A 27,746-nucleotide genomic window follows, 5' to 3' on the forward strand; every position below is an offset into this window, starting at 1 on the left:
CATCACCATGTTCCCAGCTTGCCTGGTGAATGCTTATCCATATGAACTTGCTGTTACTGGGTTGGTGGCATCACCAGAGCTCTCTCCCTTTTCTCCCTATCAGGCAAAGAAGGGCTATCAGAAGACTATCCTGGAAATCAACACGCCCAAAGTAGAGCAAGTGCCTATAGTCGACATCATGTTCAATGACTTCGGAGAAGCATCACAGAAATTTGGATTCGAGGTGGGACCAGCTTGCTTCATGGGCTAAGAGCCACCTGAAAACTAGTCTCCAAATGAGCAACCTCGTAACCTCATTGCGCCATTGAATTGATTAAAAACAAGGCAAAAAGAGCAAAACCGAATTCCTCGTCACATGCACGTTCTGAAACTGGACAGCGATGGGTTATTTTATATCCCCGTGTTGTTTTGTTCCTCATCCTGCCCTGGTTCCTCCGAGGACCCATCCCACCGCAGACACAGAATCTCATGACCGACCACCGCACACAGGGACCTGGCCGTGTGCTGCTCCATGGCCACCGAGCAGGCCCCACTGCCAGCAAAGGATGCTGCTGCTTCTGCTGCTTCATCTTCTTCTTGCCACAAAGCAATACCAAGCACTTGCCTGTAGATCATTGAGGAAAACCTTGAAACTCCAGTGTTCAGCCTGACGTGGAAATCCCAGCAGTCCCAGCTGCAAACCAAACCTGCCAAAGCTCATTGGAGGCATTTTGGTGACTTCCACCACATTGGGGTCAGCTCTAACAAGCAGATGTCATGGCTAATTCCAGAAGGTTTAGTATCTCCCTTGAATCACGTAATTCCATCTGTTACAAAATGACACCCCATGAATTTGATAGGGAAAAGTCGTACTGGGCATCTCTCTCCCATGTATTAAAGGTGCTTATATTTTTGTATGTTTGTAAGTAAATATTTGTATTGTATATTATTTTAAATGCTGAAGTGTTTCTGGCTTCAAAACATGCATGTGACCCTGTCCGGATTGAACCCAGCTCCCTTCCCACCACTGCCCAGCCAAGCATCAACTCCAGGGATGAGGACAGCAGCTCCTGCCTCTTCCCAACCCCAGCCCCAGATCTGGAGGGTCTTTGAGTTGCGCCCAGGCGTGAGCCTTGGCAGGATGAGGGCCCATGGGGTGGCAGTTCTGTGTTGTAGAATGGTTCCCTTCAACATAAGGAGATTAAAGCCACATTTTAACAAGGTCTCTACAAAAAGCCTGATGTAAAAGTAGGATCTGCTTTGAGTCTCTGCCTTTTTACCCACCTGCTTACCTTCACATCCGTGTTTAAATTAATTCTTCTTTATTTCCTTCAGCATTCTTTTAAAATAATAATGATTCAAACCCCCCCTCCATTCTCAGTGGCAGATTGCAGTGGCAAGGGAAAACCCATTGGTCCTCTCTGAATATAAAGTGTAAAGAAAAGGAAACAAAAAGGTGCTTTTTATTTTTACATGTCTCTGTGGTGCTATCTATTTGAATGACTTTAATACAACACTGGTGATACCCTGCCATTGGCCAATCTCCCACCAGCTTTTGCTTTTTAGCTGCTTTCAACGCAGACTGGAGGCTTTTGCTACAGTCTTTGATTATAAATGCATGTTCCCTCTGTACTTGTTACGTAGAAGACCCACTCATTGCTTAGTACGGTCCATGCACAAAAAGTATTAAGTGTTCACATCTTTTTTCCTCCTTTCTCCCCAAGAATATCACTGCCTCTCAGGCGGTGGGAGCCACACCAGATTGTACCCACTCGCTGCATGTTTGTGGTGCTAATTTATGTAGTTGCTGGCTGTCCTGACGCGATGCTGAAGCCGGGTGGGATGCTGCAGTTCTCTTGGTCTTCCCACGGTGGCAATGCCAGGATGGGATTTTTCCTTTCCCATGTAGCGTTTTCGGCTCTCAACCTGGTGACACCATCTTCTCTCTCCGTGTGTTTGTCCGTGTGTCTTCCCCCTGCCTGTTTTCCTCCGTTAGATCTCTCAGCTGGAAAATAGATGTTGCAGGGTGCTTTAATTACTTGGCCTGGAGTATTCCAGCAGCGCTTGAGCCAAAGGGGAGCTCTCATCGTAAAGGAAAAGACATCACATTTACTGTGAAGAAAAGCCTATATCTGATGTCTTCTCCCCCCTCCTTCCCAAGCAGAGAGCAGAGGTAGCCAAGGAAGGGAGGCGAAGCCGTGCTGGAAGCAGCGGCGATGCCGCACGGTGCTTGTCGGTCTGGGAGAGCCATGTCCATCCCTCTCCCTTCTCCTGCTCTGTTCTCTCGCGTTGTTCTTTCACTTGGGGGACAAAAACTATACAAGGTGCTACCCTAAACCCTGCAGACTCCGGCAGCAAAGCAGTGAAAAGGAGAATATGATAATAATACATAGGAGGATTCAGCTTCTCAGTCACCTTGGCAACAGCCTTGTTCAGGAGCAGTGGGAAGGTCAGGAAAGGTTGCACGTTCCCCTCCGCAATAGAAAAGCCATATCTCGATGTATGTACACACGTGTGCGCCTGCCCAGGTCATGTGATTCTGTTATAAATTTTCATCAAAGGAGCTTTTTTCTTTTATTTTTTCTTTTTATTTCATTGCTTTAAGAAAAGACAAAAAAATTCCTGTCGGATTCCACAGTGTTGTAATTGTACTGAGCTCCAAACTGTTCCGATCCCCAGACCACTTAGCTACGGTATATTGCAATAAAATTACTACTTGTATTTGCAGACCTTCTTTTTGTGTAATTTTATTTCCCTCCTCCCTTAATATATATTGACTTGAACAAATGTTGATAAGAAAAATAAAGCCTATGGAAAAAACAAATTCTAGTACATAAGGCCCTTTTTAAACAATAGTGTTGAATGGCATATTGTACATTTCTGCAAAGCCCAATAAACGTGTCATAAAATTTAAGTGTAATGCCCATAAGAGCTATTTTTAAATATTTTAAACCTGTGTAATAAAGGAATAAATGTAATAGATGTTTTTCAATAAATCAAGTTTACTGTTTCCACCGAACCCAACGCGATGTGAATGTCTTCTTGAAGTTGGTTGCAGCAGGATCTCCCCACGACCCCTCTGCTCTGTGGAGCCTGAAGAGTTCATTGGAGGAGCAGTGACAGTGCTTAAAGGTAATGTATATACTGCAAGGTACTAAACCCAACCCACTGAGAGAGAATGTCCAAGCCTGGAATCTTTTCTTTCCCCTCAGTGAGAAACTCCAATCAACTCAGTGTAGAAATCCAACCTGGGGATTTCAATGGGACCTGGACAAGAAAATCAAGTGGCCACCAGCTCTCCACCTTCTCCATGAGCACCTGAGGAGCCTTTGCTTGGTCCTGCAGCCTTTGCTCCAGATGATCTTCTCATCCCAAGATGAATTCAGGACATAACCCTTTCTCCATCTGCCCAGTGAGCTCCTCCACCCCCAGGCTCATGCCCTGGCCCCAGAGCACTGCTGCATGGATGTGCTAAGGGAAGGAAAACAAGGGACACTCTTCATCCTTTCCTCCTTGCCTCCTGCGGGTTTCACTCCATGGAAGATATGCAGGAAGATGATGGCTCCTCTGGAAACCACCATAAGAAGTCACATCATCAAACTCACCATCAGCCACTGCTACTGGATTTGGATCACTCTGGTTCTCGTGGGCTTCTTGCAAAGAACATTTGGATGCACTGCTGGTTTGCAGGTTCAAGAAGATGCTTGGGTCTAAGGAACATGTCCTTGTTTGCAGCCCTGCAGGTGCGTACAGTGCACACATACACGCACAAACCCACCCTGTGCAGAAAGCTTTGCAATGACCCACACATGTTGTATGTCCCATCAACCTCTCCCCTTTATTCTTCAGCTGCAGTTAGTGGTAAAACTCATATCTAAGTGGACCCCTGAACTGCAGAGGTACCACAGCTACAGGAAGAAACAAGGGGGGGAATAACTTTAATTACTTAGACCTGGCTAGCAACATTTAACTTAGATCCTGGTAATGCTTCAAGGTGATGCTAAGCTCATCGTGCTGACTTGTCAGTTGTGATTTGCACTCAACCACTGCTTGATTGAGTTGCAGCAAAGACTTTAGCAAATGCCTCAAAGTCTTGCTGCTGAAAGGAGCTTTGATTTGTCATTAGGGAAAAGCAGGGCTTTAAGAAAGAATGTGACTGGGTTTGGCACTGGAGGGTAATTTGGGGAGATCCACACAGAAAGCAGCCGTGTGAGCACCCAAGAGAGCTCAGTGTTGGGGTGAGCGTGGGGCTGCTCAACCCAGACTCACACACTCTGGGTAACAGCTGCCTCCTGTGGTGTTTTCTCTAGCATAGGGCCTTGGTGAGGCTGGGAATGCTGCTTTGCTGTGTATTGAGAGCATGAAGCTTGGAGAGTTATCCCACCCAGTTACCTGGGCTGACCTGGGCTTCAGAACACGTGTTTGCTCCCTGGCTGGTTTCTAAGGTATAACATGAGTGTCTGCTTGAGTGCTCCCTGCCTGTAAATGGGAATTATCCTTTAGGTTATCCTCTAGCCCTGTTCTGGAGGAAGGGGCTGGGTTCCTGCTGCTGCGTGTCTGTTGGCTCCCTGCCTTTCCCTTTGAGTCCCTTGGCTTTGCTTCAGCTGGCCCTAAAGCCTGTCAGGACCCACAGCCTGGGCTGGGGGTGCTGCACACCAGTGGGGAACAGCTTAGCCCTGTAAGTGCTCCTGATCTGATCCATGCCATGCAGGGACACACTGTGATCACACCATTTGCTCTCTGCAAGGCAGGATGGCATTGGCTGGGATGCATCCTGCTCTGTTGTTATCTCTCAAAGTGATGCTCCCCCCCCAGCTCCTTAAATACATGTTTACATGAGACTGGTAAAAGAAAATAAGGGCTAAACAAGAAGTGTTGGCTCTGGTTAGATTTAGAGGTGAGATCCTGGGCATCTCTCCCCTATGGTCTGGGTGACTTTGGGCAAACAAGCCAGAAGAAAAACTGAATGGGTGTTTTATACAAAATATGTGGTTTCTTTAGTGGAACTAAAGCTCTCCTGGGGAGCAGGAACCAGCAAGATAAAGTGGGAGGTTATAATAAGGGGAGAGGAATATGCATGAAGAGAATGTGTAAAGCATTGGGTAGGGGGAGGCTTTCGCAGCATCCGAGCCAAGCTGGAGCTGTTTTCATTCTTCAGCTGCTTTTTGTCCAGCACCTCCCCAGCCAGGCCTGGATTGACTTGGTTTTTATTCATGTCTCAGTCAAAAGGCTGGAACTGACCTGACCCACAGCTCCCTGTGACTGTCAGTGAGAGAGAACAAGGGAGCTGGAGATGCCTCCTGGCACTTCACCACCACCTGAAAATGAAGTCTCCAGCTGAAGCTAAGAGAGCACCAGTCAAGTGTATGCCCTCTCTCTTCACACCTTGCACAGGCAAGCAGGCAGGCAGCTCCCAGGGTTTGGGGGTATCAGTTTAACATGGCTGATCCAGCAGCTCAGAGCATCCCATCCTCTGCTGGGGTGCAGTGAAGGCAGGGCAGGATGTGGCCCAGTGAATCTGAGCTCGTCTGCTTCAGCACCTCTCCTTCACGTTCCCTGCTCTGCCATGCTGCACAGTGTGAGAGCAGCAGGTGGGAAGCAATGGTTTAGCATAAATACCCATAAATTATCGTGTCACAGCAGTGAGGGCTTCTGCTGCTTCTTCCCTTTCTTTTCTTTCCATGTGTTTTCCTTGCTTTAAAGCAAGAGCAGGCTTTGAAGCCAACCTGGGCTGATGCCCTCAGTATCTGTCTGTCGCTGTTCAACCAGAGCTGCTCTCCTGCCAGTACACAATGGCCCAAAACCACAGAGCTGGAATGCTCTTCAAGGCATCTGGCTTGATCCAAGCTCTGATTTCAACCAGGAGGCACCACTGATGCTGGAGAGTGCAGAAGTGCAGCTTCAATAGCTCAAGGACATGGAAACACAACACTTGAATACCAGTGCTGGCATCCGGTGCTTGCAGCTCAGTCCCAGGATGTGCAGTAGCTCTGTAGTGCTTCCCCTTGGGCTGGGCTCCATCTGCTCTCCAGAGGAGCAGGATCATGTGCCACTGGGGATTGTCTGCAGCATCACCAATGCCAAGCTCTGATCCACCAGGATCATCCTGCAAAGCACCAAGGAGCCATCCTCTGGATTGTTACAGCCATGGAAATAATCTGTTCTTAGCTCATCCCTCCCTCAGCACTTCCAGATGGGAATGGTTGTCCCCAGCCTCACCAAGGAGAGCTTCAACACCAGCATCTTCCCTGGGCACAGGACCAACCTGCTGGATCTGGGGGTCTCACTGGGCTTTCCCCAAGTCACAGAACTGAAACCTGAGCTTGCTTTTTATCTCCAAATCAGGGGCAGTGTTGTTGTGCTGTTGTTTCATTATGGCCCCTATTGCCTCTTCAGTTATTCCTTGTAACTCCTCTGGCTGCAGGGTTTTCCCATCCTGGAGCACCATGGCAGCAAAGTGATTTTCTCCTGAGGCACAAGCTCAATAGTTGAGGCAGACCCTGCATGTTTCTACCTTCACAGCAAACAAAACTTAGCAATTTATGCTTGTATTTAATGGGTTATCTCAAATAGCCCAGAGCAAAACTAAACACCCCAAAGACATCAAACACATGAAAACCCTGAAGAAGAAGCTGTTTTTCTCCTTCGGAGAGAAGCCAACACACTTGTTTTGGGAGAGATGCATAACTAAGAGAGCTCTGAAGCGCTCAAATTACATCTTGTAAGGCGCAGGCTGTCACGCTCAGAGGCACCCCTGGAATCACTGCTCGACACAGCTGAACACAGAGAGCAAATGTGCCATCCCCAGGCCCTGTGCTGGGACTTCCTGTTCTCATCCCTAATTATTAATATGTTAATTTGACAACGAGATGTTCTTTGCAGAGTGTTTTCTGCACTGCTCTTGGCTTTGTTCAGATGCTCTTCAGCAGATTCCCCTGTTTTCTCCGTATCCTTGGCTCAGGCAGGGCAAACCCATGGGCTGTACCTGATGGACCCTCCCTGAGCAGTGCAGAGGGTAAGCACATTGGGTGAGCATGGTGTTGGTGCTGAGCTTGGGGACAGCCCCTGGTGTAGCTGCGGTTGGGCATCACCTCCTGGGGACCCCAAGGGAAAGATGCTCTGAGTGTGCCATTATAGGTGGAAAAACTTCGCCTGGGCAGTGAGCAGGGACCTGGACTTGGCTATGGGGCCTGTCTGCCATGGGTGCCATGTACACGTGTGGTGATGAGTTTGGGCTCAGTGCTAATTCCCATCTAAACACCCTATGGGGCTCCCAGACAGAAGCCTGGCTTGGGGCAGTGCTGGTGGGACTCAGCCTGGAGCTGCTCCTGGCTGATGCTGAGCTGCAGGAGACAGCAGCAGCAGCCACCAGAAAGCAAATTGTCCCTCTTCCAGGTTTTCCTTTCAAGAGGCTGATCAGAGCCCCTGTTCTGAAATGGAAATCAAAAAGCTGCCAGACTCAAAGCATTAATTAAGATACACAACAGGGAGAGAGGGGGAGAGGGAAGGAGGGGAGCACCTCTCCATGAGTTATCTGCTCTGAGAGGAAGCATTTGTGGATTCCAGATGCATATCCATCATTTTGGTGCCGAACGAAAGGGATTGAATCAAACTGCTGAGGAAGTTCCTACCCCAGCATGGATTCATTTTCTTGTACCAGGCAAAGATTAACCTTGCTGAAGGGCATCAGCACAGGGAGAGGTGCGAAATTAATCCCTGCTATAAGTTTCTTCAGGAGGAAATGCCAAGCGCTATTAAATATTTATTGTATAGAAATAACATATCCCCCCCCCCCCCAAGCTTTCTTTCCTGCTTTGCATTCCAGTTTGTAACCCAGCCCGAGCCTGCCCAGCAGAGCAGCTCACCCGGCTCACACTGTGAGTGCAAGGTTGGGTTTATCTCCTCCTGTATAAAGAGAAAGGTATGAGGAATAATTCATTTGCCACCTTGATTTCTTCATTCCCTCCCCTCTAAAGATTGATACCATTGCACTTAAAGGGAAGAAAATCAAGTTGTGCTGATCTATGACCAGATGCTATTTATTCTCATGGAGTCTCATCTGCAATTTGTTCAGCATCTCTGGAATTAAAATCCCTTTGCAATCTCCCTGCCTCACTGAAAACGTGCCATTTACCTCCCCTTCCTTCTCAGATGTCTTTTTCCTCTGCTCAGGGCACAATGTTATCCCCGATATGATTCTGCTTTACATTCAGATGGCTGTGGAAGTTTTGGACCATAAATAATGCTCCCATGCAGCTTGGGCAGAGTGAGTCTGAGGTGTTTTTTTCCCTTTTCTTCCTTCTTTTCCTTGTCTCTTTCTATCTTTTTTTCCTCAGATCTTGGAATGGGTGATAAATTAATCATTTCTTCCCCCATAGCAACCGCCAACGTACAATATGGAGCTGATTCCTTCACACCTGTGACTGAGGCTTGGAGCTGACCCTGCAAATGGCAAGAAAAGAGCCTCTGGTGGATGCTGAGCTGCCTGTGAGGAACAGCCCTGCCTGGCTCACGAACACGGCTCAGCACATGAGTCCTAGAAAGCAGCTTAAGGTGCTGCTGTCCCTCCTTGTCCCCAGCACCCAGTGCAGGCACAGCCTGGCCAGCTGAGCCCATGCCCAGTTCTGGAGCAGACCTAGGCTGGCTTCTGCTGTTTGCAGGGATGAGGGTGGTTTGCAGGGGTGTTTTCTGCTTGGTAGGGTGATGGGAATAGGGGTGGTGGGCACAGGGCCTGCAGGTCCAGCCCCAGCTGCCCAGAGCTGGTGAGATGTGACCGGTAAAGCTGGTTCAGTGTGAGGCTTTTCTCCTTTTCTTTGCCTTTCTGATTAGGAATAGAAAAGAGCTGAGGGTGGGTGGAGATGAGCTATCCCATTGGGTCCTCCTGGCTTGAAACCAGACTGAGTTGCCTCTTCTATGCTCTGGATAACCACTACCTATAACCTGGGGCTGCCAGCCAGGAGGGGCAGGAGCATCTTCAGGCCACCAATTGCCCAAGTAAGTGGGTTGAGTGTCTTGAACCTAAGCTCCAGATTAGCCCAAACCCATTCTGGGGGCTGTGACCCGATGGGATTCCAGCTGGAGGGGATCAGGACCCCCTTCATTTTCCCTGCAAGATCCTGCCCAGCCCCAGCATTGCTCCATGTGCTCCTTTTGCTGCTCTGGAGCCTTCCTCCCGCTGGCCAGGGCAAGGGCTGGCAGGGATTCACAGACCCCCTCAGGATGCATTTCCCTGTTGTTCAGAGGATCTCCCCTTTTAATTCCCACTACAAATATCAATCTGTGACTGAAAGGGGACCCACCTGAAACGTCTGCCCTGTGGAGTCATTATCCACTTGAAAAGGCTCTTCTGGGCCTCAGCCAAGCCCTGCTCGTGGCTGCCTTTCTATTTACTGTGTAAAAGCAAAGGATTTCATGTTGGTTTGCCTCTCATTTTCTAGAGAGCTAATCAGATTGGCAAGAGAGAAAGGAGCTTTCAGGAGAGGCAGCTGCTGAATAGCAGATAGCACATAAAGCTGGCTGTGTAATCCAGGCTTTACCCATAGCCTTATTAAGGTCTAGATGTCTTATTGCAGGCATATATCCTGCTGGATTTCGTATCAAGTTTTGTGATTCCTCCCTTTCCCCCCTCCCCTTTCCAACAGTTTCTTTTCCCATCACATCATTGTCTGCCTCTCGCTGGAGGAAGGAGCCTTGTTTAACAGTGCACATGTTGCACTGAGCAACAGCCTCCATTTAAATGGAAATACTGTCAATAACAAATGCAGCACTGTCACCTCACCTGGGAAAGGGCTTAGAAACACCATTCAGAGGTAAAAAACACCCATCAGAACACGAAGAGCCTCAGTCCTCCTGCAGAGGCAAATTGCAGATAATAAAGTGCCTGTTTGTTTGCAGCCAAGTGGTGTAAATGATGTGGGAGAGACAGGAGGTCAGTAATCAAGCCTGAGAAATAAACTGAAGGTGTGGAAGTGGGAAGCTCATTAGGTAGTTACTGTTACTGTTCATTGCAGCCCCGCAAGACTCAGCTGAACACGGGACCAACGCAGGGATGAGGAATCAGAGACAGGAGCCATGGGAGCAAGAGTGAGTCCGCAGCAGATGTGAGTAACATCCAAACCCCTTCTCACAGTGGCTGGAGAGAGGATGCTTCAAATGACTTGGGCAAGGGCATGAGGACTTTGAGGTAGATAAAGGGACTGGATGCATGGTTGGGTCCCAGCCTGTCACCCTGAACCTGCAGCTTTTTGTACCTGTTTTCTCCCAGATCATAGAATCCCAGAATCCCAGACTGGGTTGGGTTGAAGGGACCTTAAAGCTCCTCCAGCTCCAACCCCTGCCAGGGCAGGGACCCCTTCCACTGGAGCAGCTGCTCCAAGCCCCTGTGTCCAACCTGGCCTTGAGCACTGCCAGGGATGGGGCAGCCACAGCTTCTCTGGGCACCCTGTGCCAGCACCTCAGCACCCTCACAGGGAACAGCTTCTGCCTCAGAGCTCAGCTCAGTCTCCCCTCGGGCAGGTTCAAGCCATTCCCCTTGGCCTGTCCCTACATCCCTTGTCCCAAGCCCCTCTCCAGGTTTCCTGCAGCCCCTTTAGGCTCTAAGGTCTTCCCATGCCTGACTGTGCACTTCTTGGGTCAGTTTTTTTCTGTATCATGTCATGCTACAGATGCCCTAGAATGCAGCCCCTGGTGTGGCAGAGGCCACATAACTAGAATGAAAAATGAAATTGGGTTGAAATACATTTATCCTTTTCCTTGTGGGAAGGGGGAGAAAACCTTAGGCAAAATATTGACTTTTCCTTCATCATTCAGAATCCCAGAAATCTTCAGAAATGGCTCTTCTCTGGATGAGAGAATCCTCAAAATGAGAAACTTTACCAGCTGTCCATATTGTTAAAAAGCCATTTTCTCCTTAAAGAGATGCTTTCAGGAAGTGTTTTCAGCCAGCTGTAAGAATAAATCATTAAGTATTGCTTCCTTGGACTGATGAGATCTATAGGCAGTGTATAGATGATTTACTGAGAGGTCTGAATAAAGATGCTCTCTCTACTGCACTCAATGAAGCCGGTCTGTGTCTTCTCCCGGCTGGTGCAGAGCCTTGATGTGCTATTGATGCCAGTGGCACCGTGTCCCATTGCACCAGGTGAGGTTTAACTTGTCAATTCATTTACTGCTGGCCAGTCCAACGGGTCCCAGTGATCACTGACCCCTTGGCTGTGACAGCACAGCCTGAGCTGCATCTCCCATCCATGATGGGCTCTGCTTCCCATGTGCCTGCAGCAGTTCAGTGTGGGGCACAGAGGGCAGGAGGCTCCAGCTCCCCCAGAGAGGGGAAGAAGCTCCCAATCACTGTCCAGATTTGGGGTGTAACTGATGTTTCTAGACCTGTCAAGTTTCCTTTATCACCATGATAGATCCTCTGCCCATATGTTTAAATACCAACGAGATGGAGCCTTGCAGATATGTGCTCTCCCGGGATGAATAATTTGGGTTGACAGGCAATCAAGAACAGATTAGTGTTGTGGTTGTCATCAACAGCTCTGAGATCCTTGGTGAGAAGTTTCCATGTCCCATCTTTCTGCAGAGCTCTGTCTCATCCCATAATTTGCTGATGCCGTTAGTGCCATTTTCTGTGTCAGCTCAGTCCCGAAGTGCAAAGCTGTTCGCAAACCCCAGAAATAACATGAGCAGGGCCTTACCCTTGTGCCATAAATCACTGCAGGGAAATGAAGTTATAGGAGCTTACAGGACCCACCAGGCGGGGCCAATGCAGAATCCATCAATCCTGTGGCGTGTGCGGAGCTTACGTTTCAGCTTAGCCCTTTACCACTGGTGTTGCATGCAGGAGGTATTTCTGAGCCTGTGGCAATGGTAGCAGGGAGGAGAAGTAACACACAATCATCTGGACTGTGTGCATGGACTGACTGCTCCAGGGGAGGTTGAGGAGCCACCTCTGTGAAATAAAAGGCTTTAAGCAGCAAAGGAATTGATTTTATCCAAAGCTATTTTTCTCCAAGACCAAGAAAGAGATGTCCTTTGCCTTGGCATCCATCCTTGGTTAGTACCTGGAGTATCTATGTGAACGTGTGGTGTCAGAGCAGGAAGGAGCAGCATTTCCCGAGGAGCAGGAGAGCAGCGGAAGCTCTTTAACACCTTTAGTTCCTGTGTAGCATCTGTTGGTAATTCATTTTTGGCACCTATAAAGCATTTATTATCCCTGCTGCGTCTTCACCCACTCCTGTTTGCTTGTGGAGAAATAAACCCACCACTAATAAATAAATAGCAGCATGGAAACAAGATCAATGAATAAACAGGATTCAGGAACGGGAGCTGCTCCTCAAGGGCTGCACTGTGCTGCAGATGGGATCCCAGGGATCTGGGGTCCCTCAGCCACTAAAAGTGCTTTCAAAGGGGCTTATTTCTTATGCTGACTGCATTGAGTGCAGGGGCTGGCAGGGCAGCCCCAGGGCAGCTCTTCCCACTGAACCAAAGCAGTGCTGTGCTATTTTTCCCAGGATGGAGGAATGGGGAAAGGTTAAGGTATGATTAAAATCCCCATTAATATGCTAACCATCCCAAAACTTCAATCATTTCTGACTGATTGCCTCTTGGCCCAGACCTTTCCCCCTGCATGCATAGTGCTAAATGAGTTCTTCATCACCTCCTTCTGCTTCCTGGGACAGTTTCCTCCAGCTGAAGCTCCAGGGATGGATCCAGTGCTGCGGATGAGGGCTGGAAGCACCCACCTTAGATAAAAGGAAGAAGTGAGGATGCTGAGGCACTGGCACAGGTTACCCAATGAAGTGGTGAATGCTTTATCCCTAGCAGTGATCCAGGCCAGGTTGAGCAGAGCCTTGGGTGAAATGGGCCAGGATGAGGCATCCCTGCTCAGGCCGGGGCTGTGGGGCTGTGCCATGGGGTGCTCAGCTTAAGGTTTGCTGTAGTGGCTTGTAATGAAATGGGATCCCATACATATCAGCCTGTTTTACAGGTTGCTCACAAGCTGTATCTTGTCATGGCTCCAGCTCCCAGGGCCCCAGCAGGAGTATATATTGCCAGGGAAGGGGTTCCCTGCTCATCACCACAGCAGGGAAGAGAAATTAGGGGTTCATTGTCCTCCTCTTCCTGCAACATCCCCCATGCCTCCTCCACACCATCCCACCTCTCTCTGAGTCAGCCTTCCTCCCTGTTCATCTTCATCAGCTCCCCATTGATGCACATCGGATCTTCACTGGAAGCGTTTCTTAGTTCCTATGCCTTGCACTGTAAATTATTCTTTCCCTGTACTGTCATTTACCACTGTGACAGTCCCAGATGTGGTCTTCTATACAGCAAGGCTATGGAAATGGTGTGGAATTGATTAAAAAGGGAATACATCCTTTTTGGCATAGGCATCGGGTACTGGAGCTTGTTTGCAGTCTCCTCAGACAGGGACCAAATGCTTTCAGAAGCTGCTTCCTTCCCTGTTGAGCTGAGGGGCTCCAGTTTAAGGACACCTGAAACCAGTTGCTTCACCTTAGGTAACCGGAGAGAAGAATTGAATCACACTTTTAAATGGGAAATGCAAAAGGGATTTAGGCACTTGTAAAATCCAACCCCCTGGCATCATTCTGCAGCTCCCTGTCTGTTGGTGAGTTCCAGGGCTGGGGTCAGCATCTGCACCTGAGGAAGCTGAAACAGAGCCTGGGGTTTGGTGGCTTTCACTCAGCCCTGCTCAGGTACAAACCCCTACATCTCTGGCCTGGAGCGTGTCCTCCCTAAGTGCTGCAGGAATGTGACTTAACAGCAAGCAGCCATGCACAGAAGCGCATGTTCTGGGTCTGTTACCTGCCCCAGCACCCCGCAGTGATCACTGCCACAGTTATCCACCTGATAGTTTGCTGCTATAAGAGTCTGGAAGTGCCAGGTGGGTGTTCATAAACCAGACAGTCCCACACGTTCTCTCTGGGGTGAGATCACAGCTCTGGCTCTGCAAATCACTGCACAGAGCTGTTAGTGGGGGCTAGAAACTGCAGAGCTCTCACCTTTGATTTCTGTGGCCCTTAATAATTAAAGGCTAAACTGAGATGGAGAAAGGCTAAAACCCTTTGTGAGCTCTGTGGGTTGGGGGGTATTTCCCAAGGGTTTGGAGAGCTCAGAGAATGGGAACCTGAGATGAACAGACTAGAGGGCAGGGGGGGAGCAGCCAGGCCTCCTGTGGGTGAGTGAATTTATTCCCCTATGAAGCTCAACTCTTCAGTTACAAAAATAACCCATCTTGGTTCTAGAGGGAAGACTCCACCACAGCCATTGCAGTGCTGCTGGTATTAAACTTCTCCCTTAAAAATAGAGGGTTTCTTCCTAATCAGGATTGAGAACCATAAAGGGTTGTTGGGAGGAGAGCTGCAGTTGTGCAGACAGGAAATTCACATCATGCACTGCGTAAACCCAAAGAAATTCAGGGTTTTTTCATTCTTTCATGGGGCCTCTTTCCAAATTAGAACGAATGAGATGATCATAAGGATGTAAGAAAAGGATATTGGAAGAACAATCCAAATTGGTTTAGAAATAGATCTCGGGGGGGGGGGGGGGTCTGGAACAACACAGTTATGAAAACAAAGCCAATTAGATGGAATATGGGCTGTCTCTCCCATTCATGCAGCAGCACACCAAGGTAGATCATTAAGCCAGTACAGAGGTAAGGATTAGTATTCCTGGCTGCAGAGCCCACAGTTTTAATTAGTTGCTGGGTCTTTCTGCAGGGCCACATTATAGACAGGGCTGTGGTGACCTTTTCTTCTCTTTCTCTCCAGGTTCATTACCACCCTGCTCATTGCCACAGAGCACACAGCTTTGTGCTTGCAGCTGCTTTACAGGCAAAGTGAGCATCATGGCCATGGGTCACCCCACAGCACACCCAGCACAACACCCAAAGTCCTTGGTTTCCACCTTCACATGAGCGTTTCTGTCTGTGCATCCTTCTTGGAGCAGGGAGTGAGAACCAGGGATGCTACAGGTGGACACTGCAGAGAGGTAAAGGGATGGAGGTATTGATGCCTGCTGATATGCATGAATCTTTCCAAAGGCTCCACTTTGAAAGCCACTGGGACACAAGCTTTTAATAAGTGTGGATGCTCGTGGAAGTGTCCTCCCACCTGCCTGCATTCCCCCGTGCTCTGCCTGCAGGCAAACATTGATTCCTCCCTTCTCTTTTCTACCTTTCCACCACTTCCCTGTTATCTTCAGCTCCTTTTAAGAAAACTACCATGAGGAAACCTTAAGAAAGCGAAGGCACCTTTCAAGTGCTGCTGATTTCATCACCTCCTCTTGCACTGAGGAGCAGATTCCCCACGAGCTCTTTGAAATACCACCAGCAGTGATGAGAAGTTAAACCTCCTGGATGTGCTGCGGTCCATGCCTGGTGCCTGAGCTGCATCTGCCACCGCAGCAGCATCCCCAACACCGTCTGTATGAAACCTGAACACACAGCAGGGAACATGCATTGACTGTGCCCAGGGCACTGGTAGGGCTCTGGGGGATGGAGGTGGGACAGAGATTTCAGTCTCAGTAAAGGGGAGAAGCTCAAGATCACTTCCCAAAGGTTCAGTGTAAAAGGGTTGGCCTGGCTGATGGCACGGTGCAGATGAGGTGAAGCTCTTGGTGTCTGATAGAGCACAGAGGAGGAACAAGCCCCAGCTGAAGAGCTTTGCTCCTCTTGACCCAGCCAGGTTTCATACAAGGGAAAAAGCTTTTGGTCTTCTTAAGTGATTTGGTTTGACAGAGGCTGTAGCTGAGGGTCTGCAGGTGCCCAGCTCCGGATTTCCCTGCTTCACGCTTGGGAATGGAGCTTGGGTTTGGCCAGGGAGCTCAGTTTGTGCATACAGCCCAGGCAGTCCCAGCACTGCAGCCTCTGTTGTCACCTCCAGCCCTGTTTCCCAGGATCCAGCCTGCAGACAGTGCTTCCTCCTCTGCACACACTTCCCAAAGGTGTTTGTAGGGAGGAAGTTTTCCTGTCTCCAGGAGGGATTTGTTTCAAGAGCTGCATATAGATGTGTGTGTGTGTGTAGAATAACCTGCAAACCATCAATCTCTTGGGTTTATTGATGCACAGAGATTATTTGCACGTCTTTGAAATGAAAGTATCTGCCTCATCCCTTGTGTCACGGTCTCAGTGTCTGGTCTAAGCTGGAGTAAATCAGCCGCGTGGACTTTGCCAAAGCTCTGCTGTTGCACCAGGGTAAAACTCACTTAAATGAGATCAGAATCAAATCCAAACCTGGCAGTAAATGAACTGCAGCAGCAAAAGGAAGTTTAATGGATGTGTACTGCAGTTTAATGGATATGTACAGCTCTTGTTTTATTGCTGGGGCTTAGGAGAATAGCAACCCTTTAATTGACTTTGGTAGAAGAGGGTCTCCTTAGCACTGCAGTCTAGGGCAAAGCTGATCATGGCTATAATTAAGGCACTTACTTCCAACGTGTATTTATTCTTTCTTACTGTAACTCTTGCCTTTGCAAACCTGGCTGCCTGCAGAAGGATATTGGTGTTGGCCTGCTCCCCACTTGCCATTAAAAAGAGGGGACTCCTTCCCCCCTACTCTGCTTGTTCCAGCCCCAACAACCCAAGAATGTTACAGCCAGAACGTCGTGGGCTTCATTCATTTGCCTGGAGTACAGTTCTCCCATCATTTCCGATGGGCACCTTCCTCCTCCCTCCGAGCAGGGAAGCTGTTCTGCTGGGGTGGGTTACAAACACCCTGCCCTTCACTGGGGCATGATGCCATCCCTTTGGATTCCTTTCATAACAAAGACAAGATAGAAATGAATGCATTAATATAGGACAACTATCACTCAATTAATTCCGGTCCTGGCCCCATAATACTCTGTTTGGCCTTATTCACAGTTACTTGATCCTCAGTTCTTTAATATTTCAGATGACCTTTTGGGCTGGGAAGATGCTGCTGTTTCTCACTGGCATTCCTGAGGCAACTTGTGCATCAAGTCACAGCAGTGGACTCAACCTCATCTATCATTCCATTTAAAGTGTCAGCTGTGCCATTATTCAAATCGGTGGCCACACATGTAATCAATCTTTCATGAAACAATAATTGCACCCTCCAGTCCACAAGACCTCTGCCTTTCTTAAAGGTATCTTGTATATTAATTATTGAAAACAATTGTGGTTTACCAGCGATAAGTTATGTTTCAGCAATTGCCATCCTTCAAGAGGACTTTCACTGGGAGATTTACAACCCTCTGTTTCACTAAGGGATGGTAAATAGCAGATTGTGTCCCTCTTTCCCTCACCTTGGCATTTCTTGTGATTCCTGTAGGGTTTTGCATCCTGCTGGAAGCAGAGAAGGGCAGGACCACTAGGCTGCTGGGCAATACAGAGGTGACATTTGTAACTGAGGTGATGTTGGTGAATAGGGGCAAAGAGCCCCTGTTCCGAGGGGTGATGCTTATGGCAAAGTAAAGGAAAAGCCACAGCGTGGGAGATCTCAGGGCTACCTGTGTCTTTGTGTTTGAAAAGCATTCATACTTGTGCTGTGTACCAAGGTTTTAGAGGGTTAATCCTGAGGCACATGGGACTAAACCAGGCTCCCACCAGCTAAGCCTCCTGATTGCTATTGCCCCATCAAAAGCCAGCGGATGCTGGGGGCTGCCTTGCAAGCTGAGGTGGGCTCAGGAGCAGCTCACCTCATGCATGGGTCTGTCTCCTTTGGAGTCAAGCGCTGGTAAGTCAGCAGGTTTAGTGCTGTCAGCACTGGAAATGGAAAAAAGCCCTATGAAGATTTAAGCTTTTCTTTTAATTGGAGCAATAGATATTTTTTAATGAACACGAACAATTTCAGTGAATTTACAGACCCCAAAGCATCCTCTGCCTGAGGAAGATTCATGGGAGAAATTTCACTGCCTCTAATGGTGCTTGGCATGGGGGGATTGCTTAGTGATGGAGCAATGTTTTAAATGTGGAAGCAGGGGCTATGTGGTGAGTGGTGGTGTCAGTCCTGGTGTGGCCTCTGTGGATTACAGAAATAGCAGCAGGGCACTGATCCTGCTATAGCAACAGCAAAGCTCATGTTAAGAAAGTTCCTATTATTACCCCTTTATTTTCTTAGTACTGTGTTATCCTATTGATGTGTTTCCTTCACCTTATTTGCAGCTTTTCAGCAGCTATTTCAATGGATTTCTTCCTGAAATCACTATCAGCCTCGTTGGAAAATGAGCTTACAGTGACCTAGTACCCTGGGCTGTTAGCCCTGATGTCCCACTGGAGGAGGTGAGCTGCCTGGCAGGAGAAAATGAGCACTTCTATTTCTGCAGCCATTCTGCTGATGGGGGAACAAGGTAAATATGGGAACAAAGAGCCTCTGTTTGCCAGGGCTGTGACAAGGCTCCGTCTTAGGGAGCGATCTCCCTGGTTGTGGAGTTTCCCTCCTGTCCTTGCTGCATCTCTAGCTGCTGCATTAAGAGAGCCCTTGTGTTACACAATGAAATGGTGATGGATAAAGGGACCCATTGAGCGGGTGAAGCTTTGTGCACAGTGCTGAATATGGCTTTTCTTTCTTTTTCTCCCAAACCGTTTCTTCCATTCTTTCCTGCCCTTGGCTGCTCAGTTCAAGGTTTCCCTGTGCTGAATTGTATGAGTTCTGTGTTCAGTGGATGAGATAAACCTCAGCAGAGGCACAGCCACAAGGGAAGGGCTCTGCAGCCGCTCACACATCTCCTTCCTCTGCATCCTCCTGGGTTCTCAATTCACCACCAGCCCCCTTTGTGACAAGCCAGGAGCTCCTCTCGCCCTGCTTTGGGTCTGCTCAGGGGTTAATGAATGAGCCAGGGATTTCTCTTGCTCTACCCATGTGCTCCTGCTTGGGAGCAGTTCCCCTCTCACATGGCACTGTGCAAGGTGCTGAGCTTGGTCACCCACAGGGATGTTCCTCATTTCAAGAAGCAATGTACTGTGGAGCAGGCAAGTTCCTGCTGTGTGCCCAGGGATCGGTGTGAGGGCAGGAGCAGGACACGGATCTGGGTGCTGCTGCTGGCTGTGATCGGCAATGAGGTGCATGAGCAAAGTCTCTTGGGGTCAGGGACAAGGCTGCTTTGCAGGGTGATGAATGACATAGCTTCCTGGATTGTTTGATAATGAACTGTTTGAATCCTATTGTACTAAGGGCTGGAAAAGGCAGGAAGCTAAAAGAAGAGGGATGCCCTTTTCCGTCTGCGCACACAGAACTCAGGGGTTTGGGCAAGGATTTATAGTTTTCATCATAATTTAATACTAAAACCTACCACTTAATTAAAAGGATTTAATAAAATCCTCTGGCACTGCATTTATGATCAGCCCCTGAATGTCATGGAGAAAATTCCTCAACTGATTTAACTGCACAGATCTCCCCCCAACCCCCAGCTCAGGCTGACTGGGGTGGGAGTACAAAAGGAATCTATAGCCAAAAGCAGAAGCTCAGTGATAGATTGGTTTGCTGATTCCATCCCTTTTCCCTTCCTCGTCCCCCATCTCTGGCCTGACTTTCCAAGCCTTTGTTAATGAGGTGATTAATATTGATGGCAGAGCATTGAGCTGTCAGTTTGACCGCCAGAGAGAAGTGAGGCTGAGTCCAGTGTTTGATGAGCTGAGCCACAGGGACACCTCTGAGGAGGACATGTGGGACGGGTTCATGCTGGGATGCAAATGGTACCTGCCCTTCCTTCAGCGCGGTCTTGGACTCTGTACTGTATGAGTCCAGTGATCCTGTAAAGCTTTGATATTGATTGCTTTGTGAGATCCCTAAAGGTGGTGAGCTGCTGGGATTGTATGGGAGAAGGGTTCCACTTCCTGACTCTACAGCTGCAATGCTTCTAGGCTTCTTGAAATGCCTGGAGGCTCAAGAAACCATAAGCAAATGGGAACACAAAATGGGCTGTGAGTGAGCATCCTGCTTCTCCATGCTCTCCAGCTTCCAGGCTGGTCTGGGAGAGAGGAGCCCTGATGGGAACTCTGGAATGGGAGCACATCCAGCTGCAGCAGCCAGCTCCCTTGTCACCAGCCCTGGCCACTATCATTTGTCTCCTAAAGAGTTATTCTCCTCCTGTTTGAACTCCTGATGAGATGTATTGAGAACCGCTCTTCTCTAAACCCATAAATCCTCCCATAACCCACACGGAGAGCTTGGGACTCTTATTAAAAACCTCATGAATGAGTTCAGCCCATCTCTGATGACATTGTGCCTGTAGCCTTTTAAGTCTTCCACTGTGAAATTGGGAATTTCAGTGCCACGCTTGGCATTGCTCCCCGAGCTAAGGGCTTGTGCTGAATACAAATCAGTGCTTAAGGGCTCCATCTCTGGATCCTCACATCAGGCTTAAATGCAGTAAATCTCTGGCTGTAGCTGTCTATTAGCCCTGTTTATTAGATCTGGAAGGACTAAGGGAGAAAGAAAAGAAAAAGCACACAGAGGAGATGCTTGTTCAGTTCTCTTCCTGCGCTATGTGGTGATGTGGACTGAAGATAAAGTGCTACCTTTGGGACACACCTTTGCAGTCTTCCTGTGCTAATGTTTAATTGGCTGCTCTGTGGTTACAGTGGAATAGTCCAACACCAGTGACTGACCCTTTTCTTTTTGCCTTTCCCATCTCTGCTGCAGGGAGCAGCTCTTCCAGTCAGCCCCAGCTTGGCATAAAGGCTTGGTGTTTGGAGTAGAATATATGAAAGTATTTGGGAAGACATTTCTTATCATTTTAATGGTGGGTTTGACCCTAAATGTTTGTGATCCTCTTGTGCTCAGAGGCAACAACATTCTTTCTCTGCATCTCCTCCAGGTTGGTGATGCACTGTGCTGCTCGGGACCAATGTGTGTTCAGTGCCATGTGAACCCAATGCCTGGTTAGACCCACCCAACAGAAACTGCTCCTCCTGTGATGCAGAAAGATGAGCACAGAAAAGACCCTTTCTCCCCTACCCCTTCCCACTACCTCTGCTTTCAGGACACTGGAGCCCTTTCTCCCATGTATATCCCATAAAACCCCCACCTAACCAGAGGATGCTCTCACCCCACAGGGCTTCACCTCTGCAGCCCAAGCACACTGCTCACTGCAGCCTTTTCCTCACAAATGGCCAGTTCTCCTTGGCCTCTCTCAAAGGGGTTTTTGCCACAGCTTTGAGCTTTCCTGTGGAGTGGGGGTGAATGCTGCTGGTGCAGCAGTTCATTTGCATTACAGAATGTGCCTAAGCCCTTGTCCTTATGAAGTGCTGTCAGAGGCCTGAATTAAAATACAGTGCCCCAAGTCCCTCTTGGTTTATATTTAATTAAGGCCTTTCATTCATCATTTATTTCTGCATTCCATCATCTTTGGTAGTTCATGAAGAAAGAGGAAAATAAGGCTTCTGACAAAGATGCTGATAAGTGTTTTCTGAAGGCAACAGGCTCCTCTGGCATCGCATCTCTGTGGAGGGTTTCTTTAACCCATACGTTTTCCTAATGACACAGGCACTTTTTTATGTGCCTTTTACTAAAGGGACTCCTGCCAAGTTTACAAGAAGAGGATGATTCCTTTCCCCTCTCAATGCCAGTTACGTGCCAAAGCCTCCCTGCTGCTCCTGACACTGGTGCACAGTGGGGTTGGGGGGATAGAACTGGATTGTGTTACTCCTTGGATGGAAATGAAAGCCAGTGAGGAAGAGAGAACCGTGGAGTCCCCGTGCTGGATCTGGAGCCTTTCAAGTCTGGATATGAAAGTGATGGTGATGTGCACAAACCTTGGCTTGGTTCTGTAAAAATCCACTCTGAAAAGGGGTTTGTATTTATCCTCCCATCTTCTAATTACTGAACCACCTCTCTCCGGGTAATTAAAGATGCACACACACCTCCCAAGAGCAGAGCTGCTCCGAAAGCAGCAGAGGAGCAGCCGAGCGTGCCCACTTGTGTGTTTTACCCCTTGCACCTCGTAATGGCCAAAGAGAACCCCTCGGAGGCCGTGAGGAGCAGCTCACTCCCATCTGTTTGCTTGGTCTCTTCCTTTAAGGACACACGACCAGTTTTGCTGGCTGCAGAAGCGTGGGGGAGATACTTGAGTGCTCCCGAGGTGTGAAGAGCAGAACTGCTCCCTTCTGGATGCGGGGTGGGGCTGTCGCATCCACCCCATGCTGCCGAGCACATCCCAGCCCTGGGGAGACATCCAGCTCTGCTGAAACGCTGTCCTCGGCTGGATCCTGCTTGCTGTGCACAAACACCATCCACCTCACTGCCCACCTGCTGTCCTCTCCTCTCCGGCTCTGCCTTCCCCAGAGCGAAGGCTGGAACTCCTATTGCTCACCAGGGAAACCTGAGGATGGTTATCGCTGTCAGCAGGGAGGCGGAGGGGTGTTCACAACAACTCCCTACATGAGTTCTTGCACATGATCGGGGTTTTACATTGCCTTCAGTCTGGAGCGCTGATCTGCCCTCTCCTCCCAAGAGCTGTAGCGTGGCAATGGCATTGCAGAGCTGCCTTCAGTATATCACCAGCAGCAGACTTGCTGGAGCACTGCCCCAGCTCCCGTTCTCGCTACCAGTACATTAGTTAAGAAGTTAAATCTGAGGTGCACATGTGCCCATCCTTCAGATTCACAGGGTCCTGCATCAGGGGCTTTGCTGGAATAAGTATAAGCCTCAGCTTAAGGCATGTTGGTGCCGTTGCCTTCATTCAAACCTTTCCTGACAGTGCTTATCAGTTATTTGGGTCTACATTAGGAGGGAAAGGCGCTGTGCTGTAACACCAGACAGTGCTGGTGAACAGCCTGAAGACTGACAGCCAAACTCCCAGCTCCCCTTAACAGTGCCTGCTTTGCTGCTGGCAATGGGTAGGAATCTTTTCCTCTCCTTTGCTCTGTGTGTGTGTGAGCAGCAGAAAGGGTTTCTTATCAAGCCCCATCCAGGGCTTCTCCTCTTCCATAGTCATCACAGCTGTGTCCATTGTTAATAGCAGAATAATGGCAGTGAGGGTAAGATGGGAGGAGAGCTCTCTCCCATGGGCACTGGGAACAGAAGATGCTCTTCCCTCTCCTGTTTAGCCTCCTGCTGGTTCTGGTCACCTCTGCCCTGGCTCCCATTGTGCTTGTGAGAAACACAGCTGGGGAGGATAGAACAGGGGGAGGAGATTGGGAGGCTCTGGATACTTGTGCAGTGATTGAAAACCTGAGAGGTGTGTTAGTTCTGTGGTGTGCCTGAATACACAGGGGGTGAGGAGAGCTGGGAGAGGAAAAACCTGCATCTTCTGGTTCTGCTTTAGCTCTTTCCCCATTTCTGTTAGAAACACAGGTAAAACTGTGACGTGATGTTTTGGACCTAGTGTGTGTCATATCATAGAATAGTTTGGGTTGGAAAAGCTCATGCAGTCCAACCCCTTGCAATGAGCAGGGACATATTCAACTCTCACAGGTTGCTCAGGACCACATCCTGGTGCATCTCCAGGGATGGGGCATCCACCACCTCTCTGGTCTCGTGAATAGGTCTGGAAAGGAGCTGCTGGTTCTGCTTCAGAGGCAAACACAAATGGAGAGAGAAGCAACTGAAACCCATGGCTGGTGGGAGGCCCAGCCCAGCTCTGCTGGAGCCCAGGTTGGTAACTCTGATGACAGCCTCGAGAGAGAATCAATGCAAAAGGACCATTACTGTTATTTATGATGTGCTGTATGGGTTTGGTGGCAAGCTTGGGAGACTGAACTTCCTCTCTCTCTCTGCATATTGTCCTCCAGGGCTGGGCTGGGGAAAGCAGAGAGCTTTTATCACTGTTTGCCTGATTGTACCTGTTTGGAAGATGAATAAAGGCCACTCTTCTCCAGTGCTGGCAGCCAGGCTCCTTTCACCAGCAAGTTTAGCCCATTCTGTTCTCACAATAAGAGCATTAGAAGGCAGAAGCCTTGTACTGCATTTCAGAAATAGGCTCCTGCTCAGTAAAGCCCTGGTGCTAAGGAAGCACTTAAACCAAGGCAGATGTTTTGGAGCTGCACAATGCTGAGTGACAACAGAGCCGAGCTTCACCATACAACAGAGCCCTGTGATGGGCTGCTCTGGAGATGGGGTTACATTCATTCTGTGATTCAGTTTTTGAATACACAGGGTGCCTGCAATGCTGTCATAAAACATTCACCTTTGTGTTAATCTCTGCTCCAGTCCAACCACCCAAGAGGCACCTTTTTGGGGATGAAATCGTGTATTTCATTCACGTTGCTTTGCTTCCCCCCCCCCCCCCCCCCCCCCCCTTTTATTGCTTTAGTTTCTTTGCTCTCGCAGCATCCTTTGACTCCTCTGGTGGTATCGACCAGGGCCGGCTCTGGAAGCAAATGCTGTGAGGGAGGCTGGGCTGAGCCACGGGGCTCTGGGACCAGCCTTTGGTCCTGCCCATGCTGGCGCAGAGCAGGTGACCTGCTTCATTGCTACGGCTCGGATTGATTTCTCTTTTCCTGTAGCTCATTACCCAGCAAGTCATTTTAATTAACACCATCTAATATGGCTTGAGATGGGTTTTGCAAATGTCAGCACTCTCTTTTTTTCCCTTTCCCCCTGTAGACCAAACGTGGGAAGCTACAAGAGGACAGCGCTAAATGATTTCAGTTGATTTAGCAGTGGTAAAGCAGGTCGTTAGCGAAGTGCTTTATGAAGCCATAAATGTCCTTTCCAAGTCCTTTATGGGATTCCTGGGGAAAATCTCTTTGTCACAGAGGATTATGCATTGTGCTGCTCTTCACCTGAGGAGCAAATGGGGCAGAATAAACCTGGGGCTCTTGTGCCTGTGGAGCTGCTCCTCCTGAAAGTGATGGAATGACAGAACCCAGTGCAGTGCCCGTGCCCTGTGGCACCTCTGTTCTGCTCAGCTCCTGGGTGCCAGCATGGGAATCCCCTCCCCAGGAGCACTGGGGACCCCTCAGGTGGGAGGAGGTGCCAAGGTAGGATCAGTAACTAAAGGAACAAGGGCAGCTCTTACTGCATCAGCTGGGAATCAAATCAAGTGCTGGATAAAGTCACTGGCAAAGCTCTTATTGGTGTCAGTTGTGTTTGATCAAACCCTGGGAACAACCTGGGCCAGTCTAAGTTTTGCTTCCAGTTAAATCCTCCTCTGTTAAGCTCTGCTGGTACAGATGGTGACCAGTTTCACATGGACAGGAGGCATTTACTGTCACCCATTAGCTCAGTGCTCAGAGCAGGAACATCAGTCTGAAGTTCTGATGAACCCCTTGAACCCACTTCAGATGTTCCACATCATGAAGGAATGGTGGAAAAAGGGTGGCAGAGAGAGGTCTGGAAACTACCAGCTGAGAATGTGCAGGTATGGGAATCACTGAGCAGCCCAAGAAAATACTGCCCAAGAAAATACTCCTTCTCCTCTTGTATCTCTGGCAACGTTAAGTCTTTCTGTTGGTGTTCCAAAAGGTTTAAACTGGAGCATCTCCATTAGGAAGCTGATACACTTGAAAATGAGACAGGTCCTGTAGCACCACTGTGATGTAACTGCAGATAAAGATGCCAAGAACAAAGAGGTTGATGGAAGGAGGGACCACAGACTGGGGTATTCCTTGTGGATTTATGTAGTTCAGTTTCAGAGGCAGTTTCCTAAGGGATTTGCTCTTCCCAAATCACTCTTAGAGCTGCCAGATCTATTCTGATATGTAGCAGCCAAGTTTAGTGTGTGAAGTCCACATTCATCAACTACTGGTTTTGTATAACGGATCCTCCTCCTCCTCCTCATTACAGAGGTTCAACAGACTGTGCTGAACCACTGAAGACTTGGGTACAACATAGATCATGTTTAACAACATGCACAGGGCTGTATTTTCCAATACATTTCTCTCTGATACCCAGTGTGCAAGGCCTAACCATGAAATACAGCAGGTGCTGCATTCAGCATTGCTGCCTCTCATCACCCGCAGGTACAGAATGATCTGTAATATTTAATACCTATTCAGCAGGCAAGATTTAATGCAGACTTAAAGCACAAGGCCTGGTTCCCCCCCACCCCCATTGCATTTGTACAACTCCACTGGCTTCAGTTCAAGCTTCATTAGGAACAGACTATTAAGTACAGCAGCTGAGGATGGATGGCTCGTGGTGAGCACTGGACTTTGCAGGCTTCCTCCTACTCCATACAGGGAGCCAAGCCCATGAAACTGATGCTACAACATCATTTTCTATTCATTGCCTGTAAATATAAGAAAGGGCAAGTTGGATGGGACTTGGAGCAACTTGGTTTAGTGGAAGGTGTGTGTGTTAACACCTACAGCTTTCCCCATGGGGAGCCTCAGAGCCCTTTCACCCCGGCATACTCTAGTAAGTGTGACAAAACCTGACTATTTAGGTTTCTTCCCATTCTTTAGCATTTCCCCCTCATTCTAGCAGGTGTGTTCATTTTAGGCTGAGAGAGAGGAAAAAGAAGTGTGTCAAGCATACAAAAAGAGACTAGAAACCATACAGTGCCTATGTAGGAGAGAGGTGCCAATCTCCTTTGGGGAAAAATACTCCAGGAAAGATATAAATGGATCTTCTGTCAGTCTTACTCCATAGCAATTACTTCCATGTGGCCAGCAGAAGGAGGCTGATCCATTAATACTTCAGGCTTCCAGTCAACTTGGGTTTATAACTCCCATTCCCTGCCCAGCTGTGGCCTGTGGGAAGTGGGTGTGCTGGAGCCCAAGGGCTCAGGCAGGAACATGGCTTGTTGTAAAACCTGTTTGCATCATGCAGGTTCATGGCCTGAGGTGCCAGGTGTGACACTGACACATGGGGCAGGATGCGGATCAGCCCCAGCCTTCCCAATGTCTGGATACGGTTTGATGCTCATGGGTAGCACCCCAAGGTGCACAGGATGCCCCAAGAGGTCTCACAAGCATCCTGGGTGGGAGGGACAGGGTTAAACCACCTCCCATTGCAGAAAGCTCCTGCAGCCTGAGTCAGGTGTGATGAGCACTTAATGACTGTTGATCACAGGGTCATTAGCACGGGGCTATATAAGGGAAGGGCCTGGAAGCAGAAGGGTTTGGGTCTTCCTGTGCTTCCAGGTGAGTGCAAGCATTTTGGTCCTTCCCTTTAGAGACTATGGATGTTGCTGTAATAGTGCCATTCTTTGCTTGGTATTTAGATGTGGCTGCTCTTTCAGGCTTCAGGTCCTCTCTTTGTAAGCCCTGCCTCACTTCCAGGGGTCAGGGGGAGGTGGGCTTCCAGTGGATGGGTGCCCTCTGGCTAAAGGTGTTCAGAGCTGCAGGGGAGGCTCAGGGCAGGGACAAGGGGCTGAGCACTGCAGCCACTCTCCCTGTTCTGTGTATGGGATGAGAAACTGAAACACAAACCCTTCTTTTGCCTGCACAGCCCTTGGTTTTCGTATCTTCATCTTCAATGAATGCTCTCAGCAGGGCAGTGTAACTGCAGCTCAGATCTAGTGAAAACCTGGGGCAATTCCAGGTGTACCTGCGAGGGTTCGTGGTCACCCTCATCCCAGGGACTTGTTGACAGGATTGGTTTTGGGGTTGTTTTTGCCTTTGCTTTTGGAAAGAACAGTTCCCCCTGTGCAAATTCACCATCTTGGCTCCTTCTGTCACACTTCCTCCTGTTCCTTCCATCTGCTGTTCCTCGGATAGTTGGACCTGGCAGTCCTGCCTCCCTTTTGCTTCCCCTTTGCCAGCGTGCTCACATCCGTGCTGCCGTGAAGTGCCGAGCATCCTCCTGTGCTGCAGAGGGGTCTGATGCCAAGAGAAGGTACCTGCTGTCTTTGGGGAGTTCTGCATTCACACACGTGTACATGTGTGGGCATCAGATCCGGTG

General features: G+C 48.9%; 1 protein-coding gene across 1 annotated transcript in view; it reads left to right on the top strand.

Moving 5' to 3' along the window:
- Positions 1–2,998, top strand: part of COL5A1 (collagen type V alpha 1 chain) — a 129,853-nt gene extending 126,855 nt beyond the window's left edge. The window contains exon 66 of the mRNA XM_034067678.1: positions 104–2,998. Coding sequence (XP_033923569.1) covers positions 104–250 — 147 coding nt within the window. The 3' untranslated portion in view covers positions 251–2,998. The remainder of the gene's footprint in view (positions 1–103) is intronic.
- Positions 2,999–27,746: the final 24,748 nt, after the last annotated feature.

Source organism: Melopsittacus undulatus, chromosome 11 (genome assembly GCF_012275295.1).
Source record: "Melopsittacus undulatus isolate bMelUnd1 chromosome 11, bMelUnd1.mat.Z, whole genome shotgun sequence".
Classification (NCBI taxonomy): domain Eukaryota; kingdom Metazoa; phylum Chordata; class Aves; order Psittaciformes; family Psittaculidae; genus Melopsittacus; species Melopsittacus undulatus.